Source organism: Sus scrofa, chromosome 17 (genome assembly GCF_054392235.1).
Source record: "Sus scrofa isolate SSC_HxYL_T2T_F1_AM1 chromosome 17, Sscrofa_HxYL_maternal_Yorkshire_Landrace_v2.0, whole genome shotgun sequence".
Lineage (NCBI taxonomy): Eukaryota > Metazoa > Chordata > Mammalia > Artiodactyla > Suidae > Sus > Sus scrofa.
The window spans coordinates 41,236,426-41,251,271 of NC_139399.1; the positions used below are offsets into that span (position 1 = coordinate 41,236,426).

The window sequence follows — 14,846 nt, forward strand, 5'->3', positions numbered from 1 at the left end:
AGCCATATCTGCGACCTAGGCGGCAGTTTGTGGCAACACCGGCTCCTTAACCCACTGAGGGAGGTCAGGGATTGAACGCACATCCTCACAGACACTGTGTCAGGTTCTTAACCCACTGAGCCACAATGGGAACTCCTAAGCAGCTGTCTTGACACCCCTAGGTGGAGGGGGGGGGGGACGGAGGCGCAGGATGAGCAGGGAGGGTCAGAGGCATAATTAAGGGATCTCAGTAGACACAGTGATGACAGATAAATGGTTTATCACTGTTTTGTGTGCTCTTTGGTCACCTAGATGTTATCCTTTCAAAGGAATTTGGCAGCTCTCCTAAGCCCTCACCTGGGTGGGGGCCCTGGGCTGGGCTCCTGGGCCAAAGATAAGATGCTGGTACCATCTTAAGAAAGTGTCAGGTTGGGGCAGGTGTCAAAGCTGGGGGTGGAGTTGAATCCCCAGGGGGCCAGGGCCCCAGCCTTTTAAAACTGCTAAGGTATAACTTGCACACAGAAAAATGCAGACATTGAGTTTGTACTTGAGGGATTTCTACATCTGCAAGCTCCCACATAACCACCTCTCAGGTGGAGAAACAAGCTCTGGTTGCCCCAGAGGGCCCCCCCACATTCCTATCACCACTGCCTCCAAGGACAGCCTCCCTCTGACCTCTCTCAACTGGGTTTTGTCTGCTTTTGAACATTGGGGCGCACATGTCTTTTTTGGAAAGCATTTTATTTATTTATTTATTTTTAATTTCTATAAAATTTAAATGTTTTTATTAAAGTATAGTTGAGGAGTTCCTGTCATGGCTCAGTGGTTAACGAACCTGACTAGGAACCATGAGGTTGCGGGTTCGATCCCTGGCCTTGCTCAGTGGGTTAAGGATCCTGTGTTGCTGTGGTGTAGGTTGCAGACGTGGCTCGGATCCCGTGTTGCTGTGGCTCTGGTGTAGACCGGCAGCTACAGCTCTGATTGGACGCCTAGCCTGGGAATCTCCACATGCCACGGGAGCAGCCCTAGGAAAAGCAAAAAGACAAAAAAAAAGAATAGTTGATTTGCAATGTTGTGTCAATTTCTGCTATACAGCAAAGTGGGCCAGTCTTACATATATACACATTCTTTTTCTCATATTATCTTCCATCATGTTCTATCCCTAGAAGATTGGCTATAGATCCCTGTGCTATACAGTAGGACTTCCTTGCTTATTCATTCTAAATGTAAGAGTTTGCATCTACGAAGCCCGAACTCCCGGTCCATCCACTCCCTCCCCCCTCCCCCTTGGCAATCACAAGTCTGTTCTCTGCGAGTCTGTTTCTGTTCTGTAGGTTCATTTGTGCCATACTTTAGATTCCACACATAAGTGATATCATATGGTATTTGTCTTTCTCTTTCTGACTTACTTCACTTAGTATGAGACTCTCTGCATCCATGTTTCTGCAAATGGTATTATTTCATTCTTTTTATGACTGAGTAGTATTCCGTTGTATAGATATACCACATCTTCTTAATCCATTCATTTGTCGATGGACATTTAGGTTGTTTCCATGGCTTGGCTATTGTGACTAGCACTGCTATGAACCTGTATCTTTTTTTGTTTTGTTTTGTTTTTGTTTGGTTGGTTGGTTTTTTTTTTGTTGTTGTTGTTTGGGTTTTTTGTTTGTTTGTTTGTTTTTGTTTTTGCTTTTTAGGGCCACACTTATGGCATGTAGAGATTCCCAGTCTAGGGTCTAACTGGAGCTATTGTGCTGGCCTATGCCACAGCCACAGCAACTCAGGACCCGAGCTGCATCTGCGACCTACACCACAGCTCACGGCAAGGCCAGATCCTTAACCCACTGAGTGAGGCCAGGGATCGAACCTGCAACCTCATCGTTCCTAGTTGGATTCGTTTCCGCTGAACCACCACGGGAACTCCATTTGTCAATGGACATTTAGGTTGTTTCCATGGCTTGGCTATTGTGAATAGTACTGCTATGAACCTGTATCTTTTTGAATTGTAGTTTTGTCCAGGTATATGCCCAGGAGTGGGATTTGCTGTATCATATGTTAGTTCTATATTTAGTTGGAAAACATTTTTTATTTTATAATCCTATATTCAGAAAACAAACCCAGACCCTAGTCAAGCACAGTGTCATGGTTAAGGAGGGGAAGGACAGCCCTAGTGGTGGCAGGCTGAGCCCTGGGGAGGCCCAAGTCACATTGGCATGTTGGCTGGCTGGTGACCAGGCAGGAGCGTGAGACCATCCTGACACTTTGGGGTGAGACCACATGGTGTTTCCTGGCTCCCAACAAAACCCAGTGCACCCCAACACTATCTGTGTCCCCTATTGTCACTCCAGTAACCTCCAGCTCCCCTCACGCCCATCCAATCCAGTGCCCACCCATGCCCACCGTGGCACCACTCTCCAGGCAGATGATGGCCCCTGACCAAGATGTGGAAACCCTCTGTGCTTCAGTGTCTTTATTGAACAAAGGATAATCATAAGACCTGCCTTATAGGCTTGTTAAAAAGATGGAGTGAACTGATATTAAATAAGTTAATATTTGTACAGAGTTTAGGAGACTTTCTGATATGTAGGAAGTGCTTATGTTAAAACTAAATAAAATCAACAAAACTGGATCAAATCTTGGCTGATGGGAATAGGCTAGAAGATGCAGGGGCTTCTACAATGAGGCATTAAAATCTTGAAAAGGGGCAGAAATTTTCCTGATCATCATGTGAAGTGGGCAGAGGCTTCGGGAGGGGAGGGCAATGGGTCCCCTGGGATGAGGGCTGGTGGCGGGGGTGGGAGGAGGTCCCATCGCCTTCCTTTGCACAAGGAACGCAGTGCTGATAAATGCCGAGTGCTTACCTGATTTCCTGGCAGCAAGGAGAGGGTCACTTGGCTCCCATCAACTTAGATTTTGTCTGCCAACCTCAGCCCTGGAGACCCGGGCTGTGGAGAAGCGAGGCCCTGGTGCTGCGTGAATTACACCCCCGGGTTTCCTTGCCTGGACACGCAGTCCTTCACCCCTGCCTTCCCGGAGAAGGAAGGCATCTCTCTGCCAATCAGCCTGGATTCTTGCCTGGAACACCTCATCCTGTAAGCAGTACACACATTTCACAGGTTGGGGCCCAGGGAGGAGAGCGGCGTTCTCTGTCACAGCCAAGCTCCCGGCCTGTGAGGCAGGTGACCTCTCCGAGCCTGGCAGGAAGCTCCTTGCCTCCTGTGTGATCGCATGGACCAGGCCAAGGGCTCAGGGCTGATCCCGGGTGTGCTCGTGGATCCAGGTGCAAGGCCCAAGTCAACTAAAGATACATTGTGTGAGATTGGCCAGGTCGACGGCACTTCTGAGCCTCAACTTTCCTTCTCTGCAAAATGGGCACAACCATCACTATTGGATGGTTATGAGAAGGAAACCTGGCAGGGAAGAGCCAGACTCCTTGGGCTCTGCTATGGGACATTGGGGAAATGGCTTAACTTCTCTGTGTCTCAGTTTACTCATCTGTAAAATAGAGACAACAAGAGTTCCCACCTCACATGGAGGTTAGGAGATTAAATGAGTTAATAACGGCAAACCACTTGGTATATAACTTACCATAACAGGCATTAGCTATTGTTATTGCTAATAATTTTGCATAGTCAGTGCCAGTACGTGATGTATAGATAATAACTCCGTGGTGAGAAGTTGGGCTCTGAAGCTGGCAGCTGGAGTTGGAGTCTGAGCAACATCACTCAATAGCTGTGTGACCCCATATAAGTCACATCACCTCTCTGTGCCTCATCTATAAAACAAGGTCAGTACCATTATTTACATGGAGTTGTGAGATATAAAGGAGTCAATTGGTATGAAGTGCCAACACACTGTAAGCACTAACTACCTGATGTTGATATCATTGTATACTTATCTTTTTTTTCCCTCTTTATGGCTGTACTTGTGGCCTGTGGAAGTTCCAGGGCCAGGGACTAAGCTTGAGCTGCAGCTATGACCTGAGCCCCTACAGTTGCATTCTTAACCCACTGTGCCACAGCAGGAACTCCCATCATTTTATAATTGTTACTAATATTATTCTGAAGTTCCCATTATGGAGCAGCGGAAACAAATCTGACTAGGAACCATGGGGTTGTGGGTTTGATCCCTGGCCTCGCTCAGTGGGTTAAGGATCTGGTGTTGCCATGAGCTGAAGTGTAGGTCAGAGACTCGACCTGGATCCTGCGTTGCTGTGACTGTGGTGTATGCTGACTGCTGTAGCTCTGATTCGACCCCTAGCCTGAACTTTCATATGCTGTGGGTATGGCCCTAAAAAGCAAATGCGCACACACACACACACATACACACACACACACACACACACACACACACACACACACTATTCTTATGGAGGGGACATAACCAAACAAACATTTATTGAGCACCTACTCCATACTGGCACTAGATATGACTCATCTGGCAGGGATATTCTAGGACTCGAGAAGGAAAATGGGCCTCCAAGAGGGTGACCTTCTTGTCCAAGATCCTACAAGTGGTGGGGGTGACCCCACTGTGCAGTGTTTAGGGCAGGAAGGAAAGACCCAATGCTTAGTGAAGGTCTGCCATGGGCCAAGCTTGGGGCTGCGTGCCACGTGACCCCTTTAGTCCCCAGACTAACCCTGGCGGGGGTATTGTTGTTCCCACTGTGCCAATGACCGGCTCAGTCTGCAAGGTGAGTGGTTGGTTCCCGCAGCGGCAAAGTGACAGACCCAGGATCCAAACTTGGTTTTCTGCTGGAATACTGCTGGAGCGGGTGTTTTGGGCTGCCTTCCACCGACTCCCTCTGAACCAGGTGCAACAAAGTCTGTGTCTATAAAACCCACAAGAGAGAGGACCAGACGCTGAGGTCACTTCCAAGCCCTAGGGACACGCAGTCTCCTCCCAGGCTCCTGGGGACAGGGACACACTCACAGAGACAAGGAGACTCAACACCCAGAGGGGCCGTTGTTACCCAGAAATCTTTATTACAAAAATATTTTGCAAGCCAAAAAGTTTAAGTTGCAACTATATACAAAATGGGGCCTGTTTCCTTCCCTGCAGTCTGAAAATAAACTCCCGAAACCACGCTCCTTCCGCACTGTTGTTTCGACTGCTTCCTTTTCCTGGGGTTCGATACACAAGGTATGGGACTCTCAGGCTCCGGGCTGAAGCTACACTACGTGACTTCCTTGGCCTCATTCCCTACTCCCCTTCCAAAAGTCAAAATAAAATAAAATGAAAATGGCACCGAGGAAACCGAGAAGACTTGTAAAATGCTGCGTGCGTGCGTGCGTGCGTGTGCTCACACGCGTCCTCTTCTCTGGGCAGAAGAGAGGCAGGCTGAGGTTTACAAGCCAACCTTTTGGAATCTGGAACTAGCCCGTGCCAGGTGGCTGGACCACTGTGCTCCCAGATGCCACAGACAAACTCTGGCTCATGGGGCCAAAGCTGTCCACGTGGCCTGCTGGCTCAGCCGATGCCTAGATGCCATCGTGTAAAATAGCGAGCTGGGTCTGTGCTGGGCTCCCGGGGTTCTGCTTAGAGGACCTGCTGATGGGCAGGATGGCTCAACTTCTGGCTCTGACAGCCTGGGCGGGGAAGCCCATAGCCATCAAATGGGGCTGGACCCCGGGGACAGTGACGATGAGCATCTGAACTCCGAGAGCAGATCAATTACACGTGAAGACCCAACAAACCAGGCTTGCAATGCCTGCCCGCCCTGGGTCCACATTGAGTTGGAAGGGTCGGTCCGAGGGTAACCAGGGCACAGCCACTGCCCAACCTTCTGAGACAGAGGGACAGGAGGCAGGTCAGTCCTGGCTTCACAGCTGCCCAGGCCTCCTGGCTGTCTTCGATTTATTCCAGTTTGATCCCAATAGGGTATGGGAGCAGAAATGGAAGATTCCACCTTCAGAGATGAGCTCTGGGAGCTGGAAGAGGGGAAGGTCACTAAAGGCTGGGGCAAACAGCCAGGCACGCTTCCTACCCTGCATGGCCCTAAAGTGCGTGTGAGAGATGGGGGGGCAGGCATCTCGCCTCTCCCCTCTTTACAGGTGAGCAGACTGAGGCGGTAGGTCCCGACCCGACTGCCCCGAGAAGGAGGCAGCCAGGTGGCGCACAGGGCAGGTTCAGACTTACCACATGGGGGCGCTGGGAAGGCAGTAGTACCAGCCATGCAGAGAGAAGGCCAGGTGTCTCCATGGAGCAGCCAACCTGGAACCCTCTCTCCCACCCTCAGGGCTCTGGGACTTGGAGAGGAACTCCGTTTCGGCTGTAAGGGAATCCCTCTAGGACAAGCAACTGTTCCACCTTAGACTGCGTGAGACCAACCACATACTTCAACACATGACAAAGAGCCAGGATAACGCTGCTGTTGTTTTAAGAAAAAAAAAAAGAGAGAGAGAGAAAAGAAAAAAAAAAAAACAAAAACGAAAAGAGAACAAAACAGCACAGATCAAATTTTCTAACACCTCAGTTTCAAGATTGCACATTTCACGTTTCTCAATAATTTACAGGCGTCCACAGCGAGATGTTGTGAGTTAGTGCTAGCTGGAGGAAGCGAGCTGGGGTCTGGCGAGGAGAGGTGGGGCCACGTGGAGTGTCACGGTGGGGACGACGGGTCCTCCGGGAGCCGAGGAGGCGGGGGGTTGTCCCTCGGTCCTCGGGGGTGGAGGAGTTCCTCGGAGGGTCCTCTCCTGCCCAGGGCTTGTGGCTGGTCCGTCCAGGCATGAGGAGGCTCGAACTGCTGGCAGCAACCTCACCAAGGCTCAGGATGGGGTCCCAGAGTTTTTTTTTTTTTTTTCCCAGCTTCTCCATGGATGGGCAATTCGATCAAAAGGGAAAGCTTTCCCCAAGTCCCAGTTGGATGGTGCTGGGCGGAGGAGGAGGGTTTTTTTCCCTCCCTCCTCACTCTGGAAGATCAGGCTGCGGCGGTGGCGTGGCAAGGAGGCAGTCAGGGGTCTCCAAGACCAGGACCAAGACCCACAGTTGATGGACAGAGGTTTGAGGCTTCTCGCACTCCCAGCGGCTCTGGCCAGTTCCCAGGTGGGTTCGCCGCCTGGTGTGGCCACGCCAGCTTCCACGTATAGCCGCACGGTGGGGGGGTGGGGGGGACACGGCTGCCCTGGAAATGCTGGAGAGCCAACTGGGTTGGGGAGACAAGAGCTACCCTCACTCTTGCGTCCCAGGGCCCGGGCCACCCCGGCCCTCCCAGAACTGGGCTGGCTGTCCTCATCGCGGCTGTCCGCTGTGGGACAGGAAGGCTCATGGGGATAGACCCTAGAGATGACCACAGCCCTGTTCACTTCCTCCGGACCTGGACGCTGGCATACTCCGAGCAGGATGGCTCAGGCTTGGGGGCTGGATGCTTGGGGCCCCGGTTGAGGTGCACCATATCCAGGTCAGCATAAGTAAGGTTGGCCTCCGACCCGGGGTGTGGGCGGGCCTGAATGCTGGCATACTCCGTGTGGTCGTTGGGTTCTTCGGCCTTGGGGGCGGGTTTCTTCCCCTTGGGCAGGTTCAGGTCTGCATAGGTAATGTCGTTGTTGTCCTGGATCTAAATGAGATGGAGAGGTCACGCTGGAGCATCCAGCCACGCACCCACTGGCACCGAGTCTGGATGCTTCTGTCTCCTCTTGGCCTCCACTGGCTCGGTCCTAATTCACGCCTCCCCTCTTCTCTGGCCAAGGTCACCTGTCTCCAGCTTTGCCCTTCCAATCAGCCTCCTCTTCACACGGCCTGAAGCCTCTTCCCACACATCAGCATGGTCCCCTCATAGCCCTGCTTCAGCGTCACCTCCCTGCAGTTCTCGCCTGCCTTTCCCAACACTCTTTCCTCTGCCGAGACTATCTGTCCCTCCTTCTCCTTGTAAGGACACCCAATCCCCCCTGTAAATTTCATCCTAAGACCCTGTGCTCATAGAGGTCCAGGGCTCTGTCTCTGTGCTTTCTTAGCCTGTGCTTCTCCATTAGAGCCATTGCCACCTAGGACTGTACCTGTTTGAGGGTCTGAGTACATGCTCGTCCCCCAGGGGTGGAGACATTCATTTATTTACTCATTTATTCAGCAGATATTCATGAGGCATTTGTTTATGATGCCGAAACCAAGACTGGCACAGAAGAAGCCCAACTGACACTGAATGAATGAATGAATGAATGGAGGATGGATTCAGGGATGGCAACAATTTCAGCCTCACTCAGGGTGAGCTGGGGTCTGGGGGCCAGAAGACAGGGGTGTGTGAGAATGAGACCAGGAGTTAGCAGGAGGTAAAGGCTCTATAGGCAGCAGCCAAGTCAATCCTGGCTCTGCTCTCTGTAGCCGAGGGACGGGGCAACTCAGCCTCTCTGGGCCTTGGTTTCCCCATCTGCAAAGTGGGTCCAATAATAGTATCTATCATTGGGGTCACCAGGAGGATCGGATGAGAGGGTCCAGGTAAAGCTTTCAGGATGGAGCCTGGCTCCTGCTGCGTGTGCTTGTATGTTTAGCATGTGTCAGCCATCGCCTACCGCCAGGCAAACCTGAACTTCTCCCACATGCTTGTCTTATCATGCACAACGGCCGCCTTGAAATTACGCATCATAAATGACACACTTTGCTCCTCTGAGCCTGGCACCTGCGCTGTAGAAGTGGGGGGCACTACCAACAACCATGATCCCACCCGATGCACAGTAATAAGCACAGACCTCAGGTCCTGCCAGCTGACAGGCGCTCTGCTCTCACGTGGGTCACCTGATTCAGGCCCTATCACAGCCCTGCTCGGAAGGGTTATTGAGCCCATTTTATGGTGAAGAGGCTGAGAGCCAGGGAGGTTATTAAATAAATTGGGTCAAAGTCACACCGCTAGAAAAGATCCAAAGTCTGCTGGCCTCTAAAGCTGTGGTCCGGGAGTTCCCTGATGGCTCGGCAGGTTAAGAATCTGGCATTGTCACTGCTGTGGCTTGGGTTCGATCCCTGGTCCTGGAACTTCCATATGCTGTGGGTATGGCCAAAAAAAACTGAACCTGCACACTCACTCACTTCTCTCCAGGAAACCCACACAGACACCATTAAATTCCCTCCCTGGGTGGCACCGGGAATCCTACTCAGGGCTGAAAGCACCACAAGACCCTGGCTCACTGTCCAGGGCCTGGCACAACTAGGTGCTTGGTAAGTCCTCTGATTGTAAATTTTGTACAGGTTTCGAAGACCAGCTCTTTTCACCATCATTCTTTCCCTGGAAAATTCCAGAAAGAACTTTGAAAGTTCCCCAAAGTAAAATGACTGCGAGAAGGCTCTCCCATGACTGGAAATTGTCTTGTTTGTTATAATCGCCACCTGAGCTCACGCCCAGGGCTGCTGGGGGACTGCGCTGGGTCCAGGAGAGTTTTGGCTTAGGAATGCCATGCCTTTTCCCAGCCTCAACTCTCTCCCACAGACCCTATCTAGGACGACGACAACTGCCAGGAAAATGTCAAGGACAGCTGGCACGTTCTCATGCCAGGTTCAGGGCAGGGCCTGTCTTGTTACAAGACACAGAAGAGCCCTTGGCCTCCTCAGGCTGACAGCGTCAGCCGGTGTGGACAGGGCTAGAGGCCAGAGTTCTCGGAAACAGACCAAGCTCGGTGCCCCCGAAACCTCCTTGGTGATGTTGAGGCGAAATCACCAGCTCGAGGGAGTGTGCCCTTACACGAGGCAATTAACGCCACGGGGTCATTCCATCAGCAAAGGCAGCATAGTGCTGTGCTACTCCATAGGAGACAGGGCTGGAAGGGTGCTCCCGGAGGAGAGACTGGCATGGGCCAGGGCATGGAGGCGGGACAGCATGAACGCTACGCTTGACTCCAGAGGTACCGTTTGCACAGAACACATGGCGGATGGTGCCCCTCCAAGCTGTGCAGTGACTGGCACCAAGTCAGAGAGGCTGGGACAGACTCTCCCGGCTGGAGCAGAAGGAGGGGGGGCTCAGGAATGCAAGGATCCTCCACCACCACCAGCCCCCCACCTCCCACCCGGGCGAAGGAGGCTTAATTTAGAACAGGATCTGTAGCTCCTGTTGATGCAAGGAAATCACACCACCCAGTTTCCCAGGAAGGGCATCTCACCAAGGACTGTACCTGGGTTATTTCTCTGGCGTTCTTCTCGGGCTCATGCAACCTAAAAAGGAAAGAGACGCATGGATAAAAATATCCTCACTATCTCCAGTGCTCATGCAAATTGATAAGAATAACATTTAGGTTTCACTTCCTATACGGGTGGAGGCCACGGGGGAGCCAATTCCCAACAGAAACACAACGGCCTATCAAACGTTTGGACAATGTACTGTGCCTTTTTGTTGTTGTTTAACCTACTTGATCGTCAAGGATCTTTGAAAAATTATAATACTTGGTGCTGGGGAAGGTGTGGTGAAATTGGCAGGTTCCTACACTGGTGATGGGAGGGGCCAACTGGCACAATGCTTTCTGGAAGCAGCTTGGCAAAGTCAAGAGCTTGGAAGGTGTCCTCATCTTTTGACTCATAATTGCACATTTCGGGGCGGGGGTGGGGGGAGAATTCAAAATACAGAAAAGCTTAATGCACAAAGACATTTAGCACAGAACGAGATGAAGGAGGGAGGGTTATACCTTATAGCTCTGCCTACTGGGACCATTAACCAGTCCCTTAATGGAAATTAAGATAGGTTTGTAGATAAAGATTTAAAAGGTTTATGAGGAAGGATTTTAAAAAAAAATGACAAATGATTACATTACAATGATAAGTGAAAAAGCAAATTCTCTGCGGAATGATCTCAATTATGGAAAATGTGTGGATAACATTGGAAGGAAACACAGTAAGATGCTAAGAGCAGTGGTCTTTTTTTCTTCTTTTTAGTTTCCCATGTTTTCCCCATGTTCTATATTATACACACCTGTCTTATTAAAAAAAGAAAAGCAAAGGACCAAGCGTTCTGGTTAATCAAAGAAACCGTTCATGCTCTTGATTCTGTAATTGGAGGCTGTGGCTCGCCTCACTGCAGGGTCACGGTCAAGGTGGTGAGCAAACCAGAGCCACCGGTTCTGCAGGAGTTGTGTAAATTCTCAAGCCGGCCATGCTGGGGATGTGAGCCTGGATCATGTCAGAAATGAGCAATGGGGCTGGGCAGAGGGGTTACGAATGGACTTGGCAAGAGTGCTTGGCTCAGAAAAGCAGTTCTGGGCCATGACGGGTCCCACGTGGCCCAAGAAACGGCCTTCCAGGAGCAGGGACTTCGTCAGGTGAAGCTCACTCACCTCCCCCGACACCGCTCCTGCTTCCAACCCCTCCAGCCCCCCAAAGCCTCTGGTTCAGGTCCAAAGCCTTGCTCTGCTCATACGCCCCATGCGGTCTGGCGCTGGTCGATTGTCCCCCCACCACCACCCCACGCAGCCCCCTCAAGCTCAGTCCGACTCCCCCCCTGTCCTCATTCACCCACTTATCCATCTCCCCAATATTCCTCAAGGGCTACTCGATGTGATGCATTTTACGTGTCAACAACAGCCCTGAAGGACCCCTTCAACCACTTTTCCTCTTGATTAACCTTTGTTTATCTCGAGACTCAACTGTGGTGTCACCTCCTTGGGAAGACATCTGACAGCGCTGGGCTGGCTGGGCTTGCCAGGGCTTGGTGACCGTGTCAAATATCCTTGCGTATATTCCCATCTGGTTTGCATCTCTCTGCCATGCTTTCTCACCACTTGGATATAGGTGTGCAAAAGTAACTTGAAAGCAATGCCAGTCAGGCTGCCCCAGGGCCTTTGCACACTCTGTCCTCCTTGCCTCTTCATCTGCTTTTCACCCCTTCTCTTCCTTTGGGGCCTGTTTCAAATAGTCCTTTCTCAGGGAAACCTTCACTGAACCCCAAACCCCATTCTTAGAACTCTAGGCTCCCCTCTTTCAGAGCTATCACTACAGACCCGAAGCAGTCATCCAGTTTTTCATGCCTGTCTCTCCCCTGGTCTCTCCCATCTCAGGGCAGGGCACTGCTGATACTCATCCCGGGGCTTGGCTCAGGAAGAGGGAATCATCCCAGTTCTCCTTCCCCCTCCTTCGAAACCTGTCTAATCCACCTCAAGGCTTGTCCGCTCTGCCTCCAAAAGACATACCAAACCCCTCCGCTCTGCCATCACCACCATCCTAGCTTTTCAATCCCTCAGGGGACTCCTCGCTGACGTCTCTGTTCTAGTCCCGCTCCTCTGCACACCACCCTCCATAAGTAAAGCCCATAAGGGACGTCCCATCATTTTTCTGCTCAAAATCCTCAACTCCTTCCCACCACACAGTAAAATCCACCTCGGTGTCCTGATACCCGGCCCACGTGATGTGCCCCGGCTGATTGCTCTGGTCCTCCACCTCCCCGCTGGCTCCCTCCACCCTGCCCCGCACCCCACCCCCCCCGCCACCTCCTCCGTGATCCATGAACACGCCACATCTAACTGTTCCTGCCTCAAGGTCTTGGCCCCGGCCGTTCCCTTGTCTGGTCCACTCTTGCCCCAGATGTTCCCATGGCTGGAGCCTTCTCGCCCCTCAGCTGTCTTCTCAATGTCCTCTCCTTGGAGGGGCTTCCTTGACCACCCATCACACCCTCCCTGCTCTGCTCCGCACCTGCCTTTGTTTAATTTAGTCAGTGCCTGTGGTACATCGTGTACCAACCTCCCAGCTTGTTTGGTAACTTGCCTCCTATTGGACCAGAAGCTCCAGGGGGGCAGGGACCAGGCCTGTGACATTCACCACCGGAGCCCTGACACCTGGTAAGTGACAGGCTGGTGCATCATTAGCACACCCTAAATGTTTATTGAATGAATGAATAAATGAATGAACATCTCTCTCCCACCGGATCAAAAGTACCCCCAGACCAGGGCTAGTGTCTCTTTTGCTCCTCTTTGCAATCCTTCAGCTTAAGGCCTGGTGCTGAGCTGGGCTCAATCCAGACGAATAAATGAAAGAATCAGGGAAGCCTTAAATATTCCAAGAATAAACGCAGCGAATGTCTGACAAGTGAACAAACGGCCGACCGCATGAACCCCAGTGCCCAATTAAGGGAGCAGGCACACATTTTTCTCTCATCTGAGCTGTGGAAGATTACAACGTTCTGCCTGTACGTCCCTAACCCAGCGAGTTAGAAATAGCCAGTCTCCCCACCGGCCCTGCGATCTGCTGGGCCCTTTGAGCTCAAAGTGGAGGCATTCCCCCACCCCCACCCCCTCCCCGGGGTGCTGGGGTTGTTACCCACGCCAGCATCCTCTGGAAAGCCTCTGATCCCAGCCAGCCGGGCTGAAGCCGGCAGCAGCGCATGGGAAAGCTCCATTAGCGCTCACTAGCTATCGCTTTGGTTTAGAGAGATGAAAGGGAGCAAGCGATCTCATGGCTCCCTCGGTAGGCTCACGCTGGAAAAATAAAAAACAGGCAGCAAACGGTTGGCTTCTCTGGGGAAGAAGAAACAGGCAGCAGGAGGCTGCACATCAGAACCTCAGGCATCAGTGCTGAAGAGCCTCAGCTTCAGCGGCAGAGAAATCCAGGCTGAGGCGCGGTTTAGCCCTTAGGAGCTGTGGGACCTTGGGAAGGTCACACGACTTCTCTGAGCCTCAGTTTCCTCCACCACACCTAGGGACAAGACGCTTCTGGAGCAGAGGTTCTCCAAGCCTGGCTCCGAAACAGCAGCATCGGCCCCACCTCTCTGAGAACTTGTTAGAACTACCAATTCCGCAGCAGAGACTCAGGGGGTGGGGCCAGCAGGTAATCTGCGTTTTAACAAGCCCTCCAGGGGAATTCTGCTATACACTCAGGTTTGAGACCTGTGTTCAATTAAATTGGGATAACAGCAAATCATAGGGGTTTTGCGATAATTAAATCACCGATGGGCTAATGTAGATAACAGCATAGATCCGTGCCTGGGACACGCAATGCTCAGTAAATGTTAGCAGCAGATGCCGTGGTCATTATTATTACTGACATGGCCCTTCTCTTCCAGAAATGTGTTGTCTAATCGGGAGATAAGATGGGTAAAAAATAATGACAACAACAAAAACAAAACAAAAAAGAGAGATTCTTCCACATGTGGGGCTGTGAAGCCACCGACAGGGAGAGTTTTAGGGATTCAGAGAAGTTAGGGATTGAGGCTTGCTCTATTGGTTTGGGATGGCATTCATCCCGTCATTCACTTGTTCATTCAACAAACCTTTACTGAACACTGATTCCAGTCCAGGCACGGTGCCAAGTTCAGCAGCTCTTAGCACTAAATGTGAGGGAATAGTCCCTGCCTTCAAGAGGGGCGGGTTATACTATGGGGACAAATGCAGAGACAGTTTGAACACACTGGGGTGTCACTGCAGGGGCACCAGGAGAGCTCCCAGGAGGAGCCCCTGTCCCTGGAGGAGGTAACACCCTTGCCCTTGCTGAGCCCAAAAGAAACAGGATAATCGGGTGAAAGGAGGGGAGCCCGCATTAGCTTCCAGGCTGCACGATTCTAGGGGGCGCTGTTCAGAGGCTGTTCTGTCACCTCCTGGAGTTGTGCAGACCCTGGGTGGTACAGGAGCAGGGGTGGGGAGGACATCTCAGGGAGAGAGGCCAGGGCACAAGAGGGAGGAGGAGAGCGAGGAGGAGGGATGGAGGAGGTGCCTGAATGCGAGCCCTGGGAGTGGCCGGAAGTGAAACTGTCCAAGCTGGCAGGACAGGACCACGAGGAGCTTGAGGGTCTCGAGAGGGCGTCTGGACTATCTCAAGGGCCACAGGATGCCGTTGGGGGTGTTTAGGCAAAGGATGGAAGCCAAGTCTGGCCCCTGGGAAAGAGTGTACTCGGTGGGGGACGTGTGATGGGAAGACATGGCAACAGGAAAACAAACAGGTGTGCGGCTGGCCTGTTATGGGGATGGGGAGGC

The 14,846-nt window shown here is 51.9% G+C and overlaps 1 protein-coding gene across 16 annotated transcripts in view; it reads right to left on the minus strand.

Moving 5' to 3' along the window:
• Positions 1-4,940: 4,940 nt before the first annotated feature.
• The window catches only part of SIRPA (signal regulatory protein alpha), a 44,875-nt gene continuing 34,969 nt past the window's right edge, over positions 4,941-14,846 (minus strand). For 9 of the 16 annotated variants that reach the window (XM_085002881.1, XM_021077323.2, XM_085002884.1 and 6 more), the window contains 2 exons: positions 10,071-10,110; positions 4,941-7,534 (listed from right to left, as the gene is read on the minus strand). In XM_085002881.1, the coding sequence (XP_084859007.1) occupies positions 7,280-7,534; positions 10,071-10,110 (295 nt within the window). In that variant the 3' untranslated portion in view covers positions 4,941-7,279. 16 annotated transcript variants of the gene reach the window in all.